General features: G+C 38.8%; 2 protein-coding genes across 4 annotated transcripts in view; one reads left to right on the plus strand and one right to left on the minus strand.

Moving 5' to 3' along the window:
• Nucleotides 1-27,959, minus strand: part of LOC122665145 (cytochrome P450 71B10-like) — an 81,080-nt gene that overhangs the window by 13,028 nt on the left and 40,093 nt on the right. The window contains exons 1-4 of one of the 3 annotated variants that reach the window (XM_043861219.1): nt 21,202-21,205; nt 17,318-17,323; nt 1,754-2,630; nt 651-1,247 (exon numbers count right to left, since the gene is read on the minus strand). In XM_043861219.1, the coding sequence (XP_043717154.1) occupies nt 651-1,247; nt 1,754-2,626 (1,470 nt within the window). In that variant the 5' untranslated portion in view covers nt 2,627-2,630; nt 17,318-17,323; nt 21,202-21,205. Of the gene's footprint in view, nt 1-650; nt 1,248-1,753; nt 2,714-17,317; nt 17,324-21,201; nt 21,206-27,959 lie in introns of those variants that run through there. The other 2 variants (XM_043861217.1, XM_043861218.1) reach the window with 2 other exon arrangements.
• Nucleotides 15,484-17,121, plus strand: LOC122664420 (cytochrome P450 71B34-like). Its single transcript, XM_043860223.1, has 2 exons — nt 15,484-16,374; nt 16,477-17,121. The coding sequence occupies exons 1-2, from the start codon at nt 15,484-15,486 to the stop codon at nt 17,119-17,121; spliced, it is 1,536 nt and encodes a 511-aa protein (XP_043716158.1).

A 27,959-nucleotide genomic window follows, 5' to 3' on the forward strand; every position in this document is an offset into this window, starting at 1 on the left:
AGGCAATGACGATGGCAAGTGTGTTCGGACAGGGGATGAGGTCGTCATTTCCAACCCCCTATGAGAGGAACCTACAAACCTGACCGGGCAGGGAACCTGAGAGGAGTTAGATTCGATCTTTTTAGTGATGTATGCAATTTATGATGACACGGTAATGCATAGTTAGCTCAAGCTTATTACACAACACAAAATATTAAAAAATAAAACTAAAAACAAACAATCAAAATTAACTGAAATGGATACCATTATAGTAGAAAATACCAAATAACATTAGAAGCTTGACATTCCCTTTGTGGAGTTGGTACTGTGAGAGTAACGGATTTTCATCCCTCGTCCTCTCCTAGAGCTAGAATTTATTATCCCAATTAAAGGTAACTTATGAGGAAATCATTTTGAGAAAGCTTCTATGGGGTAATTAAGTAATTCGCGACCCCCTCCCCTCCAGAAAAACAGTTTTTTTTTAAGTTTTATTTTTATGTAATTTGCAAGCTACATATAGAACAAACGAGCAACCCTGTGAACTAGGATAGAACATAGAGGGGGATGGGTAGTGCTTATCACGTCAAATAATGAAAATAAAATTCTTCTCGAGTACATCATCATCAATTACTAATTGAGGTAATGTTCTCTTCTGAACTCCAAATATGGTGAATAGGCACAAGGTAAAGAGGAGCTTTCTTATGAACAGTAAGACCTGCTTCTTCATCCATGTTTATATCTTCCTTCTTCATCCCACTAGGAAAACCCCAATCAAAGGCATACAGAAGATTTGCAAGTGTTAGCTCAATTATTGAAATACCCATGTGTATTCCAGGACAACTTCTTCGACCTGCTCCAAAAGGCAAGAATTCAAAATGGGTTCCCTTGTGATCAATTGAGTTATCCATGAACCTCTCTGGCATGAACTCTTCTGGATTCATCCAATATTTGGGATCTCTCCCGATTGCGTAGACATTCACTTGGACCCTTATTTTGGGGTAAATGTCATATCCGTTAATAGTAAAATGGTGCATGGTTTCCCGTGGGAGCAATATAGGAGCTGGAGGATGCAATCTTAGAGTCTCCTTTACCACCATTTTAAGGTATTTAAGCTGCTCGATTATTGCTTCAATAACGTTTTCTTTCTTTCCAACAGTGCTTCTAATCTCATCTTGCACTTTCTTCATCACTTGTGGGTTCTTAACAAGCTCTGTCATTGCCCATACTATTGTAACAGCACTAGTGTCTACTCCACCTAAAAATATATTCTGAAAATAAAAAGAAATATTAACAAAAAAAATTAATAAGAATACTTCATCAAAAAAAAAATCAAAAGGTACAATCCCGCCTTTTGGATAGAGAGAAAAAGAATTCTTGAGATTTAAGAGGTGAAGGGTTTTCTTTTCTTTTGTTTTTTTTTTTTTTTTTTTGTTTGACATGGAAAAAAGTGAGTTTCTTAATAGTATCAGAGAAAAAAAATTTGGGGTGGGAGTTTAGGGTTGATATCATGCAAGGTATTTTAGCCCATGAAAGTCTAACAGGGGCTTATCCACATTGTCCATATTATGGGGGTCCCTGTAGTTTTAGAATTATGAGGGCAATCAACAAAGAAATAGAATATTAGGAGCTAAGAATATGTTTGGATGTTAACAAAAGAAAAATAAATTAAAAAACAATTTGAATTAAATGAGAGAGACACATAAATCAATCGTTGCATCGTCATGATTTTGTCTCATTATTTAATAAAAGAATAGGAGATCGATAGGTATCTTACCGTAAGGACTCCTTTTATATGATTTTTGGAGAGAGGACCTGCACCTTTATGACCCCTACCTACTTTGAGCAAGACATCAATGATGTCTTCCTGCTCTATTTCTGTTCTCTCATTGTTGAGATGCTCATCAATCACGTTTTGGTAGAAATCATCAAATTGTTGGAAGCACTTCTCAAGCCTTCCATGGAGCCCAGTGAACTTGTCTAAGATCCATCCTACATAAGGGAAAAAATCAGCACCGGAGAAGCCACCCAACATTGCGAAGGCTTCATTAACAGCTTCTTCAAAGCGCCCATTGTCAAATTCTCTCCCCTTGTAACTCTTACCAAAAGCAATCCTACAAATTACATCACCAGTAAGGGTAAAGAGCATCTCACTAAGATTAATAGGAGTTGATGAAGACTTTGAAATGGAGCCAATCATTGAAGTAACTACCCCTTCTCTAATGGATTGAAAAGATTGCACCCTCTTGACGCTAAAGAGCTCTAGAACACAAACCTTCCTCATATCCCTCCAGGAATTACTGTAACGCCCAAAAGCAATATCTAAGTTGTTGTATGAGAGCCTTTTAGGACCCATCAAATCAGGCCTATTGCAACATTCAAGATCATGAGACTTCATGATCTCCCTTGCCATTTCAGCAGATGAGACTACCAGTGTAGGCATGCACCCGAGTTGCAAAAGCATGATTGGACCATATTCCTTAGAGAATTGCCATAGAGAGCGGTGAGGCAGCTCACCAAGTTGGTGCAAGTTACCTATGATGGGAAGTTTAGGAGGGCCAGGAGGATGGTTGGTTCTTCTCACTTGTTTGCTCTTTAGAATGAGAAACAATGGAAGGAGAGCTAGAAGGGGAAGTAGCCATAGTGGCATGGTGCTAAGAGCAATCATAATGTGGTTTCTACCTCTATCACTATGAGTGGCTTGATCCAAGACTAGCATGTCCCCCTTATATAGAAAGCTTTTGCCTCTTAAAAAATATCTTAGCAATTGCTAAACAAGTATTGAGATTGATGAGTACACTAAAGCACAAAGATGCACTGTATATGTATAAGGCCGTCCCTTTCTAGACGAGGGAAAAAAAGGATGACATAGCCGGCCAATTGGACAGCTCATGCACCCTTTTTTTTTTTTTGTGTCCGTGGGAGAGGACACAATTGGGACCATAGGAAACCTTTTGGATTAATCAAAGGATCGAGTCAGGTCGAGATGGACATGTCTTCCTTCCCTAAAATGCTTCTGTTCAAGCAAAAGGTTCTTCCTGAACCACAGGTTCTCTGGTGGGCAGATTGGTTTTCACAGTGATCTTTTAAGGTCAAGCACATCAAAGGCAAAGATAAAATTCTTGCAGATTTCCTTTTCAGAACAAAAAGACCAATCCACTCATCCATTCCTGTTCTGTGTATGGCATTCTAGCCTTCCTCTTGCTCCCGTGCTTCATCTTCCCGGTCCAATCAAAATGAACCAGGACCAACTAAACCACCACCACCAAACCCACCCTTACCTGACCTTGTGCATCCCCCGAAGTCTACTTAGACATTTCTGGTAGAACCATGGTTGATTACAGTACCCAAACATACCAATCCCTACTTGCAATCATTGTCCACAAATATGGTCTTCAATATGATTAGATGGTTTGTCATCCAGATTACCCATACCTGACTCTTTTCACCATTACCCAATACTATATGTTTGAAAAAGAGTTCGTGGTATTCTTTTGGTACCTGTTAGTTGTCCACAAAATTGCCATGTGTTTCTCCATCCCTGGCCTCATCCACTACTTACGACGAACCTCTTCCAGATACAGGTTACTGTCTAGGCCCAACGCCTTTCTCCATCTTGAAGTTCCCTCTCACTTTGTGAGATTTCTTCAACTCTTTGCCCCTATACCGCATTGGATAAATGTTCTATCCGGCCTGCCTCACGACCACCTCTTTGTCACTATCCTCTTCCATCGACCTGTTGACCATCTCCACCTTGATTTTGTTGAGCCCCCAATCCTTGATCAGCATCTCATAACCTATAGTCCATCCTTCTCCATCCTTGGGACTAGTGATGATGACCTCTTTACCTAAAGAGATGATAATGAGTCTACACGGGAAAGATGGAAGCAGTTCATGTATACCATGTGCATGGAAAATCAGGTGGACCAAGCTACATTAACTTCTATACTTCTTAACTCCACTCACACATCATGGGACATCAATAATTTGCTATAACACCCAATGATCCGTCACATCATGAGGCACCATGTAGAGTATGAAGTTCATCAATACTTCCACTACCACACAGGCACCGATTCTTCCAACAGCCCCGAGACTAAAGCTGTTTAAAACTGTTTACTTTATCGTATCTTATCATGTATTTGTCATGTTACTAAAGCTATTTACGTTGTCGTGTCTTGTTGTGTCATGATATGTCATGTGCTTTGTATTGTTATTAAGTCTGGATTTCAATTGTTGTAATGGCTATATATAGCCGATAGCTCTGATGTATTGCATCATCTTTGGCCTATCAATATAATATTTTCCTTGATCACAGCTTTTGGATGTACCGAGGATATCACACAATAATGGGGGGTAAGTTCGAATTAAAAATTGCTTCTTGATTCGTAAATAGGGGATATTTTATAACCTCAGAATTGTGGCTGAACCCTTCCCGTGAGGAAAAAGAAAAATTTCTTCTAATTTTTTAATCAATATAATTTGACAATTCAATAAATTAAAAATTTTAACTTCTCTACTTTTATGTTTCAAAATGATATATTTCTGATCATATATTTAAATTGAAATTATTTTGCCAAATAATGTAGATCTTAAGGATAAAACATATTAGAATTAAAAATTGCTTCTTAATTCACCTGGTAAATCCCACAGACATAATCCAATCAAATCAATAAAGACTTGCAACTTTATTGAGCAAGTGGTGGAAAAGGACGCCAGAGTGTGATTTGAATCCTAGCTGTGCAAAGTCACCACTAGTTTGTGGTGCCAAAAATAAAAACAGAAGAAGAGATAGGGTTGAGGAGAGGTCCTCCCCCACCTCCCTTAAAAGGGAAAATGTTAGCGAGATAGCCTGTAAGGCCTACAGGTGCTTTGAGTACTCACCCAACATATTTGGGCCTTGCCATATAAAAACAGAAGGATGCATAGTATTGGGAGGCTGACAAGAATTTTCTCCTTTTTGAATAACACTTTGGATCATTAGCAAGTAGCAACTGAGTCCTCACTTGGTGGGAAAACACGGCAAAGTTCTTGACATGATTGATTAGAACCCAAAAACAGACGGCAAAGTTCTTGAACAGGGTTACAAGTAGGGAGTACGTTTAGCCCTGTCGGCCCGAGCCTATCTTGAGGCCAAACAAGGTGTGGGCTGGATTTTTCAATCGTCAGGATGGATAAAGGTTGAAATTTTAAGGCCTAGGGTTAGGGTCGGGCTGAGCTAGGGTTGAGGCCTTGGGTTGAGGCCGGCTCAGCCCGACCCTATGTTAGGTTATGCTTTACAATTTATTGTTTAGTTTCTAATTATCTATTCAGCCAAAGTATTTTAAATTTTAAATTTTGCACCACAAATTTTCAGAACCACAGCTCAAAAAAGGGATCGAGTTTCAGTTCATTTTGGTTGAAGACGATCCATTATTTTTGAGTTTTAGTTCATTCGCTCCATTGCAAAATCCCTGTTTCAGTGTGTGAGAGGAAGAAGACGAGAGGAGTCGAATGATTTTCCCTTTCCTCCATCGCAATCAAAACAAAAACCTAGGGTTTTGTTTTGAAACCGAACTAGTTTGGTCTGTTTTAGTTTGCCTGACCGGTCCTGTTCCCCTAGTGCATCTAATAAGAAAGAGGGGGGTGGGGGATGGACCCCACCCAGGCAGAGTGTTCGGTCTGGGGTGGAATGGTCATTGCGTCCCCTGGTTAGGAAACCACAGAAATTGTATCAGACATGAAATTGTAGGGGATAAAGATCCGTCTTGCTTTGATGAATCCAAAACCGAATTTCACACAAACAACTTTGAAATATTTTAAAAATGACCGTTCGATCGTCATATGTTCATGTTGTCTAAAATTACCAGGATAGAAGAGATGGGTGCAGAGAGAGGCATCATGTCAGAAATGGGAGTGTTGATGACTTGATGTCCCAAGCAAAAGAGAAGTCGAGGTTGTAGCAGATCATATTTTCCTCTTAGGCGTGGTTAGTACGCCCAAAGTGCTTGTGGTAACGACGAATAGGTGATTCAGGCAAATGGGCAGGCGGAGTGGAGTCTTACTGAGGGCAAAAATGTAAAATAACATACATGGACAAGGGAATGACACTGTTTTGGACTTTCGGGTAGTTTTGTAATGCCCATTTTTGTTTTGGATTGGATGGGTAACTTGGAAAATTAAAACCCATTTGTAGCCCATCTTGTAATTTCTCTATTTTTTATTCTTATTTTAATAGATAGAATATGAACAGCATGTGAGGGCAGGGTTTTTTTCTCAAATCCTTTTTATTTTTTTTTTATTTTATATACAGATTTTCTTATTGACATCCCTCGAGGATTTGAGGACATATAAAAGATGTTAAAAAATTGGGTAATTTATACATACCATCCCTGAGGTTTAACAGAAGTATAATTTTATCCTCCAGTTTTGGATAATTCTACGTACCCCTGAAGTTTACAAACGTTAACATATACACCCATTTCGTCAGTTCATGATTAACAGTGTTAAAATTAAGAGGGAAAATGATCAAATTGCCCTCATCTTCCCCAAATGGTTTAGAGGTTATATCATTTTGTTCCCATTCCAGACCAGTTGCAGCGTCAATCCCTCTCTCAGGTCGTCTTTCGTTTCTTCAAAGCTATAATCCCAGGAAACAAAGAAGTTCTTGAGAGTAAGTTCGTCCATGAAGGGGGTCGCCTACTGGACTTGCTGCGTCAATGTTACCAGCTCTCATCATTACCGAGAGTTATGCCATTAGCAAATCAACGTGGATCGCATGAACCACCTGCATTCAGCAACGAAGCTTCAAAAACCAGGAATCACGATCAAGAAAACTGTACAGGAAAGGGGAGAAATCCCGCTTGGTTTGGGATACGGCCAGCAATGAAAGCGGAAGACTGCAGTTGAATCAGAGTGAAAGAACTAAAGAATGTTTTTTTTAAGGGTTTTTGACAAATGCCCCCTTGAAAATTCCCATTTGTCCAAATGCCCTCCTACAATTTTTCTAATTGGAAATGCCCTTTTACTTTCAAAACATTGTAGTATTTTGGTCCAATCCGTTAGAATAGGACGTTAGAGGTTAGTTTTAGGGAATCTAATGACTAAAATGCCCTTCTGATTAAAACCCACTAAAATTAATAAATAAGATGGACCTTTATCACCCCTAGTACTACTGGGGGTGCTGTGCGCATCATCCGGCATAGCACCGCCCATGTGTGCACGATGGGGCCCACTGTGCAAACATGGGCAGTGCTGTGCCGCACGATGCGCACAACACCCCTAGTAGTACTGGGGACGATAATTTTCCAAATAAGATGACCAAATTTCTCTCATCTTCCCCAAATCGTTTAGGGTTTGATTTGGGGAAGATGAACCCTAAAATCAAGATTTTATCCAAAGAATCCAGAAGAGATGAACATGAAAGAAAAAGAGAACATAATTGACTGAAATTATGAAGCAAATTTGACAAAAATTTGACTGGATTCAGGAATCCTCTTAACACCTTTTTGCTGTTGGATTGGCAGGGGAATTCAGAAAACATGACCGAAAGGCACAATTAAACACAGCCAAAACCAGTTCTTGTTATTATTGGTTTGACCATGTGATGCTTCAACTTTCCGTAGCAATCTTACCAAAGCTTCTAGGTTTAACAACAGCTGATCGTTCTTTCAGATGAAACAAAATCTACTCATGGATCCAATAAAGCAACTAAAAATGATTCTGTTTACACCCCTATTTCGATCATCACTGGGCTGTACAATTGGATTAAACAAATACGGTTGCAAACTGTTCGTAAGAAATTATTCAAATTTCAAATTTGAATAGGAGCAGTTGCTGACAGGAACCACCCAAACTACCATGCTGCTTATAAAAGAAGAAGCCAAGCATAAAAAAAGGGACCCACAAATCAAATCGAATAAGTCTTTATTTTTATCTTTTATTTTTCTTTTTAAGAATAGTGTAATTGTAAATGATTTCTGTTCTTTTCCTTAAACGAATCTAGTGGGGTACTCTCCAATAGTACTATCAGCAATGATGCATCATTCCAAGTCAAATTGAAGATCTCTGCAGTCCTTCATTTTACCAAAGATGTATCTGGAGAGAATTAATTTGATTGCTTCTTTTTTGTTGTTCTTGGCATTGCAATCTTCGCATTTCTTTTTGAAAAGTCCTTGGATTACCAAGGTATTGGTAGAACCCATCTTCATCTGCAACAATATCTTTATTATTTTTCTCAGTTTGTAACAATCTCCAAATCGGAAGGAATTTTGAGGGAAACATATTCTATCGAATCTATCTTTGCACATTCTCCTGCACCGTTATTCCCATTCTATAGAATGCCCAGCTTAAAGCTTTGAGAGGTGGAATCCTAACCAGATTTTTTCAGTTTTTAATAATTGGTGTTCTGAATTCACATCAGTCAACTCATTGTTTAAACCCTTGGTTAAAAATGGTTTCACAAGCTAATATGGAGTCATCTCCTTTCCATTTAGGGATGTAAACGGATTGGATTCGGCTTGGATAGTGCTATATCCGCATTCGCATCCGATTAGCTTTCGGACGGATTCGGATAGTGCTAAATGGATACAGACACAGATACGGATCAGATATTTTATCCGTTTACATGTAAATATAGTTTTTTGGATAGCTATAACCTGTCCGTATTCGTATCCATTTAGCTTTTGGACAGATTCGGATAGTGCAAAACAAATACGAACACGAATACGGAAACGGATTTTGACTATTCATTTACATCTCTACTTCCATTCAAACACCATATCCATTTAGCAATTAGATGTCACGATGCAAAATACATTTACACCTTGCTCTGCGGATTCTCTCAGTGTATCCAAGCAAACATTCACCACTCCAGCCGAGCCTAATATTTTTATTAGATTGTTTGTCTAATGATTTGTACCATGAACTTCAAGGTGTAAGGTTTGGCACATACAGAGTGGGATTGCATGTTGTCTTATCATGGAAATACTGGCAATTTATGGAAGTAGAAGCCTCAGTAACAGGTGCTTTTGCCCAACTCTTGCAGCAGAGAACCCAAAGGAATACTCAAGCAGAAATTTGACTGAAATTTGTTTCATAATTTCAGTCAGTTATGTTATCTTTTTCTTTCATGTTTATCTATTCTGGATTCTGTAGATAAAATCTTGATTTTAGGGTTCATCTTCTCCAAATGGTTTAGGATTTGATTTTCAGTTTCAAACCTTAAACAATTTGGAGAAGATGAGGGCAATTTGATCATCTTATTTTTTAATTTTAGGGGGTTTTAATCAGAAGGGCATTTTAATCATTAGATTCCCTAAAACTAACCTCTAACGTCCCATTCTAACGGATTGGACCAAAATGCTACATGTTTTGAAAGTAAGGGGACATTTGCAATTATAAAAGTTGTAGGAGGGCATTTTCATTTTTCAGGGGGGCATTTGTCAAAAACCCAAAAAATAAAAGACTTTTTTTAATATGTAATTTGCAAGCTACATGTAGAACAAACGAGCAACACTATAAACTGGGATAGAACAAAGAGGGGGGATGGGTAGTGCTTATCGCGTCAAATAATGAAAATAAAATTCCTCTCGAGTCCATCATCATCAAATTACTATTTGAGGTAATGGCCCCCAAATATGGTTAATAGGCACAAGGTAAGGAGGAGCTTTCTTATGAACAGTAAGACCTGCTTCTTCATCCATGTTTATATCTTCCTTCTTCAACCCATCAGGAAAGCCCCAATCAAAGGCATACAGAAGATTTGCAAGCGTTAACTCAATTATTGAAATACCCATGTGTATTCCAGGACAACTTCTTCGACCTACTCCAAAAAGCAAGAACTCAAAATGTATTCCCTTGTAATCAATTGAGTTAACCATGAACCTCTCTAGCATGAACTCTTCTGGGTTCATCCAATATTTGGGATCTCTCCCGGTTGCATAGACATTCACTTGGACCCTTGATGAAGTTTTCTTATTAACTTTTTTTTGTTAATCTTTCTTTTTTCTTCAGAATATATTCTTAGGTGGAGTAGACACTAGTGCTGTTACAATAGTATGGGCAATGACAGACCTTGTTAAGAACCCAAAAGTGATGAAGAAAGTGCAAGATGAGGTTAGAAGCCCAGTTGGAAAGAAAGGAAACGTTATTGAAGCAATAATTGAGCAGCTTAAATACCTTAAAATGGTGGTAAAGGAGACTCTAAGATTGCATCCTCCAGCTCCTCTTTTGGTCCCACGAGAAACCATGTGCCATTTTACTATTAACGGATATGACATTTACCCCAAAACAAGGGTCCAAGTGAATGTCAACGCAATCGGGAGAGATCCCAAATATTGGAAGAACCCAGAAGAGTTCATGCCAGAGAGGTTCATGGATAACTCAATTGATTACAAGGGATCACATTTTGAATACTTACCTTTTGGAACAGGTCGAAGAGTTTGTCCTAGAATGCATATGGGTGTTTCACTGGTTGAGTTAACACTGGCATGTCTTCGATCTGTATGCCTTTGATTGGGGCTTTCAGGCCTGATGGGATGAAGAAGGAAGATACATATAAACATGGATGAAGAAGAAGATATTTCTGTTCATGAGAAAGCTCCTCTTTACCTTATGCCTATTAACCATATTTGTTGGTTGAGAGGAGAACATTACCTCAATTAGTAACTGATGATGATGGACTCGAGAGAGGAATCCTATTTTCATTATTTGACGTGATAAACACTACCCATCCCCCCTCTTTGTTGTATCCCAGTTCACAATGTTGCTCATTTGTTCGTTTTTTTTTTAGCTTGCGAATTACATAAACAAAAAAGTCTTTTTAATTTTTTGTGGGGTGGGGTGGGGTGGGTATGGCGAATTACTTACTTCAGAGGAGCTTCATCAAAATGATTTCATCATTGTAAAGAACTGGAGTTGAGTTATCCCCTTATCACTTTCTGATTTTGGGATGCTATATTTATATATTGATTGGTAGAGTACAACGAGTAATATGAAATTCAAAAGAGAGAAAGAGAGTTTAGAGTTTATCTAAACTACCCTGTACAGCTCTTGATAAGAAAAAACAATAGGAGATTGAGAGTACAGCTTGATGATGAGATAACAGTAGCAACCGCTTGGAGACGTCCATGGGATTGCATGGACCTAGTCAACATGCAATGTCGTTCCACACTTTAGATTTGAATTTGAATTCGTTATCTTATCCTTAATACAACCCTTCAAGATGAACGGCCGATGGATGACGTTGAGCTTGGTTCTTAGAACACGGAATCTCGGTGCCACCAGTACTCCCATTGTCATTATATCTGCAATTTGATCTTGACTTGGAATGAAACGTAAACAGAGATGCTTGGACACTACCTGTTCACGAACAAAATGATAATTTATGTCAATGTGCTTGATCCGTGCATGAAAGAGTGGATTTGTTGCAAGATTTGTGGTTTTGATGTTATCACAAAACAACTTTGGAGGCAATGGTGAAACTCCAAGATCAAGGAGTAATTGATGTACCCATAAAACTTCGGCTGATGCATTTGCAAGACCCTTATATTCTGGTTCTGTTGAGAATCATGCTATTGTGTGTTGCTTCTTGGAGCTCCATGCAATATCCACTTGTTGACCGTCGATAATCAAGGCAACCGGCTCAATCGACATTTGTATATGCATTGAATTGTGATTATGGCAAGAGACGATGATGAATACCAAGATCAACAGTGTCCTTTAAATAACGCAAGATCCTTTTCACAGTAGCATAGTGATCTATTGTGGATGAATGCATGAATTGGCAAATTTTGTTGGCCGAATAGGCAATATCAGGTCTTGTCAAAGTTAAATATCACAGTGCACCTACAATGCTGCGGTAGAGCATAGGATATGCCATTGTGGTGTGATAGGGCTGTGGTGGAGCTTGGTGTGGGCATAGGCTTGGCTGCTTCCATGTTGGTCCTTTTTAAAAGGTCAGTGTATAGTTGGTTTGTGACAGATACAATCTTCTAAATTCCAAGAAAGTAATGTAGACTTTCTAGATCTTTGATGAGAAATTCCTTACCTTGTCGACTTATGATATCTTGAACAATATTAGAATGAGATGCTGTTTCTAAAATATCGTTGACGCAGACTAGAATATAGGTCGGTCATCATGCCATCTCTTTTATGGACATATAGAGCTGTATCCGATTATGAAGATTTGAAGCCACGAGTAACTAGGAATAATCCAAGTCTATGGGCCCAAGCACGTGGTGCTTGTTTTAGGTCATATAATGCATGTTTGAGATGACAAACATGATTCGGGTAGGTTGGATTCACAAAACCTTGAGGCTGAGTCATGAACACTTGTTCCTATAGAGTATCATGTAGAAATGCATTTTGTATGTCAAGTTGCCGAAGAACCCATCCGTTAGAGACTGCTAGGAATAAAACCGTTCGTATTGTGGTAGGTTTCACCAAAGGGTTGAAAGTGTCGCAACAATCGATGCCTTTCTGTTAGTGAAAATCCTTAGCAACAAGACAAGCCTTATACCTTGAAATAATTCCATCTACATTTCTTTTTATCTTAAAGATCCATTTGTTGCCAATAATGTTAAGAGAATGATGAGGTGGTAGTAGTTGCCAAGCTCCATTTCGCAAGAGTGCATAAAACTCATCACTCATGGCGGATTGCCAATTAGGGTCTTTGTTAGCCGCAGCATCACAATGTCATCACAAATTGCACACTCACTGCAAAGATTGACTCCATAAAGCCACATGACATGGCCATGGCTTGGTGCAAAGGCACGTTTGCCTATTGTGAAACCACAACCTTTAATCTCATACCTTCGGATATGTTAAAAGGATATGTTGTCATACTGTTGGATCACTATATGTGAAGACATTGTGAGAAATATATAATGCATTCCTTGCTAAGGATAAATCTCATGTCCCTCAAGCCAGCCTCATGGATCATGTTGGGATTTACAACCAACACCCTTAGGGTTAGACACAACTAATTGTAGCTTGATTGTTAATTATGTTGTTTGCAACTGTATCGACATAATTTTGGCACATTCTTTCTAATATTTTACATGGAGAAAAGAAAGTTGTCTGGGCGCCTAGCCCCTAAACTAGTACGGGTGCTAATGGGAGCATTCATGCAAGCATCATGGGGGGCGGAATTTCTGCCTTTCTAAGGGGTTAGGGCGGTCATTTTGCACCCATTCTAAATCAAGCCCTTTAACTTATCTCATACTAAGCTCATCCAATCTATTACACATACACTAGAGTGTGCACCACTAGGCACACAACATACCACCATGCTTCCGCAGCCATTGTCCTCGGTGTCTCTTACTCTGGCAGCTTTCACTCTAGTGGTAGGTAGCTTTTTTAAGTGGATCCACTCTGTTCTAGGATTTTTGCCTGACTTCAAGTAACCCTTTCTTGACGGTTTTCACTTTACTCCAGAGTAGCTCTCTCCTAAATAGCCCTTTTCATGACTCGAACTCATGACGTAGTGTCCGACTTTGATACGAAATATTAGAAATTTAACTAATATGTCAAAAACTCTAAAACTACTAAAACACGTTAAATCAAGTTATTTAACCTACCCCATGTTAGACTGACCAATTTAATCCCCATCTACTAATGAGAAAGTTGAAAGTGGGATTCGGATGTTTCCTTTGTTTCTTTTATTCGTCTAGGGATTCCTAGACTTTAATTTCGTATCCTCTTTTTTTTATAAATGTATTCTTTCTGATTAAAGTAAGATGATTCTCCAGGCGAGGACAAACTGACCAAATTATTGTGGGCCCATTAATTGCTGGTTGCTCAAACATGATGTAATACAGATATGAATTAGGTAAAACAGACAAAAAGTGGTTCAGGTGACCTCAGAAGTCAGAAGTAGGGTGATTAAATATTAATTTTCTCTCAATAGAGAGTCCACCATACATATATATAATACGGATATTGATTAGGTAAATCAGACAAAAGGTGGTGGATCCCTAATCTTGAACCACAAAAGGAGAAACGAGATGGCCGGGCCGACAGAGTGACTCTGCTGATAGTGACAAGCCAGAAGAATGGCCGGATTACCCCTACTATATTGCAAGGCTACATGTCCCACCCAACACAATTCATCTTACTGTTTTATATGGCAATTGGTAAGCCCAATATCCAACTCCTCTATTTCCCCCTGTTCGGTACTATCGTTGCATTTTTACACAAAAGTCCGGTGGAAAATATCATCTTACTTTAGCTTAGGTAAGTTGCTCGGATAGGGGTAAGATAGTACATTCCGCCTTGCTTGTGCGTGAGATGCATACGACAATAGAAAACAAGCAGAAATAATAGTCGAATTGACCCATCCTTTTAATTTTTTTTTTTTTTTTGCTCTCTTCGATCTTATTTCTCTCGTTTTCTGCCTCTAGGATGAAAACTTGAACAGAAAATGCTTCTCAACCACCCAACACAATGCAATGAATTAATCTTACTATTTTGTATGGTAAGGCCCAATATGCATCCCATCCTCTGGATTTTTTTCGACCCTATTACTCTTGTCTTTATTGATTTGATAGGGATATCTTTGGTGTGGACTTTAACAGGTGAATTGAGAAGCAATTAGCAAAAACACGAACAGAAACAAAAATAGAGCAAGATGACACAGAGATTTAAAGTGGTTTACACACCAATAAGATGTACTCTCATTAAAATTCTAATTACGAAAAACCCCAAATCTCACTCACTTTACAATAAAGTGGGTAAAAAATATAAATACTCCTCCGTTAGATCGGATAGATCCATTGGGTCCGCTATAAACACAAATCTTAGAAAAAAGTTCCATTCAAATCATCACAAAAAATGTCGGATCGAGCGGATCATTTTTCAAAATGGATACAAGAATTCAAGACATACATAGCAAATATCAAATGAAAATTCAACCTGTCAAAGGCTCATATCAAACATTCTTATATGTTTTATCCTTAAGATCTACATTTTTTTGGTAAAATAAAATCTCTTATTTCAAACTAAATATATGATTAAGGAGAAAGTTTTTCTTTCTATCACATGAGAAGATTCAGCCATCATCCTAGGACTGTAAAACATTCCCTTATTTACGAATGGTTCAAGATATCTCCAATGTTGCGGTATACCCTCTCCCACCCACATCCGAAAGCTATGGTCAAGAAAAGTTGCAATCAATGAATTCTCTTTTACTGTTGGTTTAAAGAAAACTCAATCATTTCATATAGTCCAATTCAGCACACCTTTTCGCGAGGAAAAAACAAAACAAGGGGGGTAGCCTATATATCAATTAGCTTATTCATCCCGTCTTATCTCAATGGGGCTCCAATTTATTTCTTCTATAAAGCCAATCAAAATACAACCTTTTCCTCTCGTGAGGTGGGAATGGATAGAAAGGGACAGCTTTATATATCTGCAGTGCATCTCTGTGCTTTGCTAAGATTATTTTAAGAGGCCAAAACTTTCTATATAAGGGTGACATGCTTGTCTTAAATCAAGCCACTCATCCTGATAGAGATAGAAAGCAACATTATGACTGCACTTTGCACCGTGCCACTATGGCTACTTCCCCTTCTAGCTCTCCTCCCATTGCTTCTCATTCTAAAGAGCAAACAGGTGAGAAGAACCAACCTTCCTCCTGGACCTCCTAAACTTCCCATCATAGGTAACTTGCACCAACTTGGTGAGCTGCCTCACCGCTCTCTGTGGCAATTCTCTAAGGAATATGGTCCAATCATGCTTTTGCAACTCGGGCGCATGCCTACACTAGTAGTCTCATCTGTTGAAATGGCAAGTGAGATCATGAAGTCTCATGATCTTGATTGTTGCAGTAGGCCTGACTTGATGGGCCCTAGAAAACTCTCATACAACAACTCAGACATTGCTTTTTCGCCTTACAATGATTACTGGAGGGAGATTAGGAAGGTCTGTGTTCTAGAGCTCTTTGGTATGAAGAGGGTGCAATCTTTTGCTTCCATTAGAGAAGACCGAGTTGCTTCAATGATTAGCTCAATTTCGAAGTCTACTTCAACTCCAATTAATCTGAGTGAGATGCTCTTTACCCTTACTGATGATATAACTTGTAGGATTGCTTTTGGTAAGAGTTACAAGGGGAGAGAATTTGATAATGGGCGCTTTGAAGAAGCTATTAATGAAGCCTTCGCTATGTTGGGTAGCTTCTCCGGCACCGATTTTTTCCCTTATGTAGGAGGGATCTTAGACAAGTTCACTGGACTCCATGGAAGGCTTGAAAAGTGCTTCCAACAATTTGATGATTTCTACCAAAACGTGATTGATGAGCATCTCAACAATGAGAAAACAGAATCAGAGCAAGAAGATATCATTGATGTCTTGCTCAAAGTAGGAAGGGATCATACAGGTACAGCTCCTCTCACCCATGATCATATAAAAGGAATCCTTATGGTAAGCCACCTATCTCCTATTCTTAGCTTCCCTTTAACTTAGCTCTTAAGATCCAATTTAATGAATTTTATTCTTAATAAATGTTGTTTATTCTTTTTTCAGAATATATTTTTAGGTGGAGTAGATACTAGTGCTGTTACATTAGTGTGGGCAATGACAGAGCTTGTTAAGAACCCAGAAGTGATGAAGAAAGTACAAGATGAGGTTAGAAGCTCTGTTGGAAAGAAAGGAAAGGTTGTTCAAGCAGTTGTCGATCAACTTAAATACCTTAAAATGGTGGTAAAGGAGACTCTAAGATTGCATCCTCCAACTCCTCTATTGGTTCCACGAGAAACCATTAATCATTTTACTATTAATGGATATGACATTTACCCCAAAACAAGGGTCCAAGTGAATGCTTGGGCAATTGGAAGAGATCCCAAATGTTGGAAGAACCCAGAAAAGTTCATGCCAGAAAGGTTCATGGATAACTCAATTGATTACAAGGGAAAACATTTTGAGTTATTGCCTTTTGGAGCAGGTCGAAGAATTTGTCCTGGAATACACATGGCTGCTTCAATGATTGAGCTAACACTTGCAAATCTTCTATATGCCTTTGATTGGGGCTTTCCTGATGGGATTAAGAAGGAAAATATAGACATGAATGAAGAAGCAGGTCTTACTGTTCATAAGAAAGCTCCTCTTTACCTTCTGCCTATTAACCATAGTTGGGATTCAGAAGAGAATATTGCCTCAATTAGTGATTGATGGACTACATTCATTACTTGACGCGATAAGCACTACCCATTCCCCCCTCTTTGTTGTATCCAAGTTCATAGTGTTGCTCATTTTTTGTATAGAGAGGCCGACCACGTTGCAGATTTCTTGGCGAAAGGTGCTGCAAAGACAAAAAACTACCCCCTCAAGTAACTAAATCTTAATCTTGCTAATGGCAATGTCATACGTGGGGCTGCTTCTCTAACTTTATTTGTCCTGGGAATGCCCAGGTTTTTGTTTGTTCTGTAATGTTTTTCTCTCTTTTCTTGAATGAATCCTTTTAATATATATATAAATAAAAAATCTTTTTGCTCTTTTTCTTTTATATATATATATATACTTTTTTTTTTGGGGAGGGGGGTGTGGCAAAATACTTATTTGTCATTGGCTGCTTCGTCAAAATGATTTCTTCACAAGCTACCATGAAGTGAGTCCGGATCAGGTTCTGAAACAAGAACTTGAGTTCTGACTCTCGGCAGCCCTTAGCCAGCGCGGGAGAGGATCTGTCTCGATTCCTAGCCAACACGTGGTTTTTTCATAACTCGCGAAAAACATTACCACAATGAGGGTTTGTCCAATTCAGATCTTCTACGACGCGTTGCCCGTAGCGGCCTGAGCGACCCAAACATAGGGAGCAGTGCAATGACCGCCTTACCTCTGCACAAGCGCCTTACCCGGGTGGGGCTAAGGCAGTCATAGCGTTGCGTTGCGTCCTTTGTCTGCTCCAATTAGGCCGCTATGGGCAACGCACCATCAAAGAATTGGATCCCGGGTTTGTCATTGTCTTAATGTGTTATTTAAGGAAAAAGGTTACATGTATGGCAAAGCATGGTGCACGATTGTTTTTGAAATCCTTCCATTGGAATAAAATCACAAATATAAATCCCAAAAATCCTTTCATTGGAATAAAATCACAAATATAAATCCCAAAGCCCAACCCCACTAGTTATGAGCACTGAACAACATCCCCATTCCCAAAATGGGGTCTTTTGTCCATAGCTTGAAGCTGATCCCACACCAAAGCAAGAGTTGGAGAAATTGAGGGCAAGGAGCCACAAGCCATCATATAATACAGAGGAAAGAAACCAAGGTCAACTTGGAGGATCCGACATCATATCTGATCCGCTCACCAAATGTAGAAAGAAGAACTCCTCATGGGTTCCAATTATCAACCCATAGACTGGTAGAAGACTCATCATCAATCAAAGTTTTAATTGCATCTGCTGCTATAGGCCTAATCTTGAGGAGCTTTCTCCAAGTCCAAGATGCATCTAAGACACAATAAACAGTCTAGATAGAGTTAGACTTAAGATATTTAGAGTAAATCCATTTAACCCACAAACCTTCTGGTTTAGCAGCTAACTTCCACAAAAGCTTCACAAGCCCAACCTTATTCACTTCTTTCACCCTTCTCAAACCCAAATCAACCTGTGTCTTTGGAAGCCAAACCTTGACCCAGCTAATAGTATGCAAGAATTTATTGTTATCACAACCTTTCCAAAGAAAAACACTAATAGCATAGGATAGAAGAGTTGATGCAGTTTGCCTCGCTTTGGCAGCGAACATATTAAACAAGTCAATAATCCTAATAGTCCCAATATTGCAAAAAGTAATTATTTGAGTAAGAGATTCCAACTGTTCAAAGATATGGAACGAGTTCCAAAACATATGAGAGGTTCGAGGTTCTTTGATAGCTTCCTATAGTTCCTTCGATGCATTCCAAACCTGTAAATCATGCCATCCCTTAGAGAGAGAAAAAGTTAGACCTGTTAGAAGCCCCCTAGCTTCTACTTCTATACTATTATTTGTATTAATATGGTCTAACTCAACCAAAACAAAAGTTTCGTTAATCAGAACTCCAAAAGCCCATCCTGCCTTATTCGGCTTCCTATCAAAATTTCCTGCACAAATTAAAATAGGTTGCATTAGGTAAGAAATTTCTAAAATTATGAACAGGAGATCGAGTAGATGCATTACCATTTCCAATGGTGAATTAGTCCTTGTCCTCAGAGTAAAACGGAGATAAACGCAAATCAACGATCCAACGATTTATGTTGTGTATGATTGTCTTAGGGTTGGAGGAACTCGCATCATGGAAGGAAGTTTGATGATAGAAGCTGTGGGGAATAGGTCATACCATTGTGGGGAGGCATAAGCTTTATCAGGGCATTCTCGGATCAGGTTGGGAGGTTTCTGCTTATTTGACCATGTGAAATTTGGAACCAGAAAAAGGAATTTCCTCCAAATTGAAGTAGGTCAGGACATTATACAAGAGATTGGAGGATAGGGAGTCTTTGTATGGGTTACCTTCTAACTTATCAGATTGAGATATAGTCTCATTGAAGTCCCCAATAACAGCCATAGGGTAAGTGGCTTGTAAGATGTGAGTATCTAGGCACAACTAAGGTTCCAAGGGTCCCTGGTTGTGTCATTGATAAGGAGGACAATAAAGTTATTGCAGAACTGAACATTTAGAACATTAATGTGAGATGATGCAAGTATCCAAATGCCTCCCTTTAATCCCTTTTTTCCTTCACTGTTAACTGAGGCTATGGAAGAAAAGGATTTAAGACATTTTGGGATGGTAAGAGTGTTATGATCTCTACATTTGGTTTCATGTAGAAAGATGATATCAGGTTTGAACTTGTTTAAATGAGAAGAAAGGCATCTCTTAACAATCTTCTTATGAAAACCAACAATACTAATTAAAACACAACAAGAAGTGCAGATAGAATAGGAAAAACAGTACCTATTCCTAAATTCCCTCCAGAGTGCCTTCTAATGGAAGGAGTAGAGAGATATAGATAAACTTAACACTATAATAAAGAACATAGGATAGCAGTCTACTTGGTGATAGAGCTAGGAATGCCAAACACACCAGTCCAATAAAGATAAGATGCATGCGCATAACTGATCGGATCAACTTTTGCCTACTAACATATAGGATAGCAATCTACTCTTCCATAATTGAAGCATTTTATTTAGACTGTTATACAAGGCAAAGACTGTAAGACCAATCTGTAACACGGTAATAATAAAATTCCTGTTAGTAGCACCGAGACACAAACCAGATTGGAGAACTCCGAACAGCACAAACAAGAACAAGCACAAACATGATGAGTTGAGTCGTATCTAATAGATACTCTCCTTAAGGTTTTAGATGCCCCACTTCTGCAGACTGGGTTGACCTTGCACCTAGCCCTTCAAGATTAAACAACTCCAAAACGTATAGGTATGCAGTACCTAATACGAGTACAGTAGGATTTTAAAGGTTATACTATCACTCTGTTTATAAGAAAATACAATAAAGTAAAACAGTCTCTAGAGTGAACAATTGCAGAGACAGAAAATGAAATCTGTTGTGTGATTTTAAATGGTAGACAAGACATGGTATTTATAGTGCTGGAGTATCATTTCATGAAGGGATATACCCATATGAATACAGGTGATCTACGTACATGGAGCAACTCTTCCAAGGGAGGTGTGATAGTATGAATTTCCTTCACGTACAGGGAGGGGATGTATCTATTTGTATTCATGTACATCATATACGAATAGGCATGTACGGTTCAACCATACAGATGAACCATGGGTGAACCAAACCGAGTTTTAAAATGAAAGTTAAAACTCAAATGGTTGCAGTAAGGTAAAACAGTCTCTAGAATGAACAATTACAGAGACAGAAAATGAAATCTGTTGTGCGTTTTTAAATGGCAGGCAAGACATGGTATTTATAGTGCTGGAGTACCCTTTCATGAAGGGATATACCCATACGAATACAGGTGATCTACGTACAGGGAGCAACTCTTCCAAGGGAGGTGTGATAGTATGTATTTCCTTCGTGTACAGGGAGGGGGTGTATCTATTCGTATTCGTGTATATCATATACGAATAGGCATGTACGGTTCAACCATATAGATGAACCATGGGTGAACCAAACCGAGTTTTAAAAAAACTTCTACTATCTAAGAAGAAGGTTTTTCCCACACCCCAACCCCAACCTCGGCTCGGCTTGGCCCGGCCCGGCCCGACGCACACTCGATTCAAAAACACCCCAAGGACCCCCCACACATAAGAGAAAAGGGTGACTACCTCTCCAAAAGGCTCACACCTTAAGAAACCAACCATATATATATACCACTCAAGTTACTTTCCCACAATCAATGTGAGACTATTCTTGAGCTTCATATTGCCTCTTGTACACAAAAGTGCACAACAAATTCAAACCAAAATATGGAGGGAAGGGTAAAAAGGAAGGAATGAACAAAAAGCACATTTTGAAACTTTGACTCTAAAAGATACTTTTAGAAATAATAATATAACATAGACGATTGAGAATAGTGGAGTAGTGATCGACCCCAAGCCTAGAGTAAATCAAAGGAAGGCCAAGGTACGTGATGGGAAGCTTTCCACTCTCACACCCCGCAATGCTCCTAAGCTACTCTTTGACATCAACGTGGATCTCAAAAACAAAGATCAAAGATTTGAGAGGATTAACAGCCAAACCTAACACATCTACAAATAACTTCAAATAGAGATTGTGGAGGCTTTAGAGAAGATAAACAATTCCGGCATAAGCCAAGTGTGTAAGCTGCATCTCCTTACATTTAGGCATAGATTCCAACCGATTCTGATTGGCTTTAAACTTAAGGCAACGTGTTGAAAGGCCAACGTTTTATTTATTTATTTGATAAAAACAAACTTGTTAAAAATTTGTTAACCGATTGATTTTTTCTTGATTCGGTAAAAGCAACTTGTGAACCACTCACTAAGAATGGATAAATAGATTAACAGATTACTAAGTGAAAAAGAAAGGGAATCTGGGTATTTTAAAACATGAGAGGAAAAGAAGATATAAAAATTTAAAAGCAAGGGAGTACTAGAAAAAAATATTTAAAATAAAAAAATTTTAATAAATATAGACTAAGGGTAGGGGAGGGATACTAAATCTGAAAGTGGGGTTCCGATCTTTCCTTTGTTTCTTTTATTCGTCTAGGGATTCCTAGGCTTTAATTTTGTATCTGGCTTTTCTTTTTTTTTTCCAATATGTTCTTTCTGATTTTATACCAAAAAGTAAGTTGGCTCTCCATGCGAGAACAAAGTGACAAACTGACCAAATTATTGTGAGCCCATTAATTGCCGGTGCTCAAACATGATGCAATACGGATACGGTAAATCAGAAAAACAAGTGATTCAGGTGGACTCAGAAGTGGGATGATTAAATATTAAAATTCTCTTAATAGAGAGTCCACCATACATACATACATACATATATATATATAGGATATGGATTAGGTAAATCAGACAAAAAGTGGTGGATCCCTAATCCTGAACTACAAGGAGAAATGAGATGGCCGGGCCCAGAGAGTGACTGTTGATAGTGGGATTTGGGTTCTCTGTAGCGTGGCATGGCATGTAGTGCATCATTCGATAGCCCTGCATGTTTGGGTTGCGTGCCCAAAAATGCAGAGCCATTGGCTGATGCACTACACACCATATCACGCTACAAAAGAACCCCATCCATTGATAGTGAAATTGGCCTAAGTTTCAGTCATTTAATTTTTCTTGTAGATTGTTTCCATTACATTACACATAATCAATACATTGCTGATCTTTAGCAAAAAAAAAAAACAAGTCAAAAAAATGACCGGATTACCCCTACTATTGCAAGGCTACATGTCCGACCCAACACAATGCATCTTACTGTTTTATATGGCAATTGGTAAGGCCCAATATCCGTCCCATCTTTTTTATTTATTTATTTATTTATTGATCTCTTCGATCTTATTTCTCTCATCTTTGTGCCTCTAGGATGAAAACTTGAACAGAAAATGCTTCTCAACCACCCAACACAATACAATGAATAAATCTTACTATTTTATATGGTAAGGCCCAATATGCGTCCCAACCTCTGGATTTTTTTTTACCCTAGTACTCTTGTCTTTATTGATTTGACAGGGATATCCTTGGTGTAGAACTGTGGACTTTAGCAGGTGAGTTGGGAAGCGATTAACAAAAACACGAACAGAAATAAAAACAGAATAAGATGACACAGATTTAAAATGGTTCACACACCAATAAGATGTATTATGTGAAGATATTTCACTACGTAATAGAAGATGAATACAATGGAGATCTCTCAAGAACATCCAAAAACTACACTATTATACTCTCCCTAAAACCCTAATTACCAAAAACCCCAAATCTCACTCACGTTATAATAAAGTGGGTAAATAATATAAATACTCTTCCGTCAGATCAAGTCGATCTATCTAGTCCGCAATCAGCACAGGCCTTTGAAAAAGTTCCATTCAATTCACCACAAAAAATGTTGGACCGGGTCATTTTTCGAAACGGATACAAGAATTCGAAACATACATAGCAAGTATCAAATGAAAATTCAACCTGTCAAAGGCTCATATCAAACTTTAACCAATGAGAGTTCATATTGGTTGCACCATTCTGATATGTTTTATCCTTAAGATCTACATTTTTTTGGTAAAATAAAATCTTTTTTTTTTTAAAAGAGAAATTTTATTGAATATATAAAAGGGGACAAACAACCCTATGACAGAATACTGGCAAAGAAAGTTAAAGCTTAAAAAGGAGGGACTCAGTCCTAAACCATATCGGCGAGGGCTTCAAGCCACTCGCTTACCCGAGAGAAAAAATAAAACAAGGCAACGGGGGATCTGCGAGGTGTACCGAGGGGGTCCTTATCCTATTTGATTGTCGGGGGAGCTCAGCATATACACTAAGCTGATCAAAAGTCACATGAGCCAAAAGAACCTCCTCCTCTGATGAAAAGGAGAAAGTTTTTCACCACATGAGAAGATTCAGCTATCATCCTAGGGTTTTAAAACAGGATTCAGCCATCATCCTAGGGTTTTAAAACATTTCCTTATTTTACGAATGGTTCATGATATCTCCAATGTTGCAGTATACCCTCTCCCACCCACATCCGAAAGCTTTGGTCAGGAAAAGCTGCAATCAAAGAATTCTCTTTTAGTGTGGCTTAAAGAAAACTCAATCATTTCATATAGTCCAATTCATCTTCACTTTCTTGGAGGGAAAAAACAAAACAAGGTAGGTAGCCTATGTATCAACTGGGCTCCAATTTTTTTCTTCTAAAAAGCCAATCAAAATACAACCTTTTCCTCTCGTGAAGTGGGAAAGGATAGAAAGGGACAGCCTTCTACATCGGCAGTGCATCTCTGTGCTCTGCTAAGATTATTTTAAGAGGCCAAAACTTTCTATGTAAGGCGGACATGCTTGTCTTAAATCAAGCCATTCATACTGATACAGGTAGAAAGCAACATTATGACTGCACTTTGCACCGTGCCACTATGGCTACTTCCCCTTCTTGCTCTCCTCCCATTGCTTCTCATTCTAAAGTGCAAACAGCTGAGAAGAAACAACCTTCCTCCTGGACCTCCTAAACTTCCCATCATAGGTAACTTGCACCAACTTGGCAACTCTCTAAGGAATATGGTCCAATTATGCTTTTGCAACTCGGGCGCATGCCTACACTAGTAGTCTCATCTGCTGAAATGGCAAGTGAGATCATGAAGTCTCATGATCTTGATTGTTGCACTAGGCCTGGCTTGATGGGCCCTAGAAAGCTCTCATACAACAACTCAGACATTGCTTTTTCGCCTTACAATGATTACTGGAGAGAGATTAGGAAGGTCTGTGTTATAGAGCTCTTTGGTATGAAGAGGGTGCAATCTTTTGGTTCCATTAGAGAAGGGCGAGTTGCTTCAATGATTAGCTCAATTTCGAAGTCTTCTTCAACTCCAATTAATCTGAGTGAGATGCTCTTGACCCTTACTGATGATATAACTTGTAGGATTGCTTTCGGTAAGAGTTACAAGGGGAGAGAATTTGATAATGGGCGCTTTGAAGAAGCTATTAATGAAGCCTTCACTATGTTGGGTAGCTTCTCCGGCACCGATTTTTTCCCTTATGTAGGATGGATCTTAGACAAGTTCACTGGACTCCATGGAAGGCTTGAAAAGTGCTTCCAGCAATTTGATGATTTCTACCAAAACGTGATTGATGAGCATCTCAATAATAAGAAAACAGAATCAGAGCAGGAAGACATCATTGATGTCTTGCTCAAAGTAGGAAGGGATCATACTGGTGCAGCTGCTCTCACCCATGATCATATAAAAGGAATCCTTATGGTAAGCCAACATAACTATAGCTTACTCTTCTCTCTCTTAAATTTATGAATTATTCTTAATAAATGTTGTTTATCCTTTTCAGAATATATTTTTAGGCGGAGTAGATACTAGTGTTGTTACAATAGTGTGGGCAATGACAGAGCTTGTTAAGAACCCAGAAGTGATGAAGAAAGTACAAGATGAGGTTAGAAGCTCTGTTGGAATGAAAGGAAAGGTTGTTCAAGCAGTTGTTGATCAACTTAAATACCTTAAAATGGTGGTAAAGGAGACTCTAAGATTGCATCCTCCAAATCCTCTATTGGTCCCACGGGAAACCATTAATCATTTTACTATTAATGGATATGACATTTACCCCAAAACAAGGGTCCAAGTGAATGCTTGGGCAATTGGGAGAGATCCCAAATGTTGGAAGAACCCAGAAAAGTTCATGCCAGAGAGGTTCATGGATAACTCAATTGATTACAAGGGAAAACATTTTGAGTTCTTGCCTTTTGGAGCAGGTCGAAGAAGTTGTCCTGGAATACACATGGCTGCTTCAATGATTGAGCTAACACTTGCAAATCTTCTGTATGCCTTTGATTGGGGCTTTCCTGATGGGATTAAGAAGGAAGATATAGACATGGATGAAGAAGCAGGTCTTACTATTCATAAGAAAGCTCCTCTTTACCTTCGGCCTATTAGCCATAGATGGGATTCAAAAGAGAATATTGCCTCAATTAGTGATTGATGGACTATATTCATTACTTGACGCGATAAGCACTACCCATCCCCTCCTCTTTGTTGTATCCAAGTTCATAGTGTTGCTCATTTTTTGTTTTTGTATAGAGAGGCTGACCACATTGCGGATTTCTTGGCGAGCTGCAAAGACCGGAAACTACCCCCTCAAGTAACTAAATTTTAATCTTGCTAATGACAATGTCGTACGTGGGGCTGCTTCTCTAACTTTATTTGTCTTGGGAATGCCCAGGTTTTTGTTTGTTCTGTAATGTTTTTCTCTTCTTTTCTTTAATGAATCCTTTTAATATATATATATATATATATTAATCTTTTTGCTCTATTTCTTTTATATATATATACATTTTTTTGGGGGGGGGGGGGGGAGGGAGTGTGGCAAATTACTTATTTGTCATTGGCTGCTTCGTCAAAATGATTTCTTCATAAGCTACCTTGAAGTGAGTCCGGATCAGGTTCTGAAACACGAATTTGAGTTCTGACTCTCGGCAGCCCTTAGCCAACGTTGTTCAGATCCTCTCCCATGCTGAGCTAGCCCGATGCACGCGCGGGAGAGGATCTGTCTCGATTCCTAGCCAACGCGTGGTTTTTTCACAACTCGAGAAATCCACAATGAGGGTTTGTCCAATTCAGAACTTCTATGGTGCACTGCCCGTAGCGGCCTGAGCGACCCAAACAGAGGGTGCAGCCCAATGACCGCCTTACCTCTGCCCAAGCGCCTTACCCGGGTGGGGCTAAGGCAGTCATTGCATTGCATTGCGTTGCGTTGCATTTTTTGTCTGCTCCAATTAGGCCATTATGGCAACGCGCCGTATAAGAACTGGATCCCGGGTTTGTCATTGTCTTAATGTGTTATTTAAGGAAAAAGGTTACATCAATGGCAAAGCTTGGTGCACGATTGTTTTTGAAATCCTTCCTTTGGAATAAAATAACAAATATAAATCCCAAAGCCCTACCCCACTAGTTACGAGGAGAAAACCCACTGAACAACATCCCCATTCCCAAAAAGGGGTCTTTTATCCATAGCTTGAAGCTGATCCCACACCAAAGCAAGAGTTGGAGAAATTAAGGGCAAGGAGCCACAAGCCATCATATAATACAGAGGAAAGAAACCAAGGTCAACTTGGAGGATCCGACATCATATCTGATCCGCTCACCAAATGTAGAAAGAAGAACTCCACATGGGTTCCAATTATCAACCCATAGACAGGTAGAAGACTCATCATCAATCAAAGTTTTAATTGCATCCGCCGCTATATGCGTAATCTTGAGGAGTTTTCTCCAAGTCCAAGTTGTATACAAGACACAATAAACAATCCAGATAGAGTTAGACTTAAGATATTTAGAGTAAATCCATTTAACCCACAAACCTTCTGGTTTAGCAGCTAATTTCCACAAAAGCTTCACAAGCCCAACCTTATTCACTTCTTTCACCCTTCTCAAACCCAAATCAACCTTTGTCTTTGGGAGCCAAACCTTGACCCAGCTAATAGTATGCAAGAATTTATTGTTATCACAACCTTTCCAAAGAAAAACACTAATAACATAGGATAGAAGAGTTGATGCAGTTTGCCTTGCTTTGGCAGCGAACATATTAAACAAGTCAATAATCCTAATAGTCCCAATATTGCAAAAAGTAATTATTTGAGTAAGAGATTCCAACTGTTCAAAGATATGGAAAGAGTTCCAAAACATATGAGAGGTGAGAGGTTCTTTGATAGCTTCCTATAGTTCCTTCGATGCATTCCAAACCTGTAAATCATGCCATCCCTTAGAGAGAGAAAAAGTTAGACCTGTTAGAAGCCCCTTGCTTCTGCTTCTATACTATTATTTGTATTAATATGGTCTAACTCAACCAAAACAAAAGTTCCGTTAATCAGAATTCCAAAAGCCCATCCTACCTTGTTCGGC

The sequence above is a fragment of the Telopea speciosissima genome, chromosome 6, assembly GCF_018873765.1.
Source record: "Telopea speciosissima isolate NSW1024214 ecotype Mountain lineage chromosome 6, Tspe_v1, whole genome shotgun sequence".
Taxonomy (NCBI): domain Eukaryota; kingdom Viridiplantae; phylum Streptophyta; class Magnoliopsida; order Proteales; family Proteaceae; genus Telopea; species Telopea speciosissima.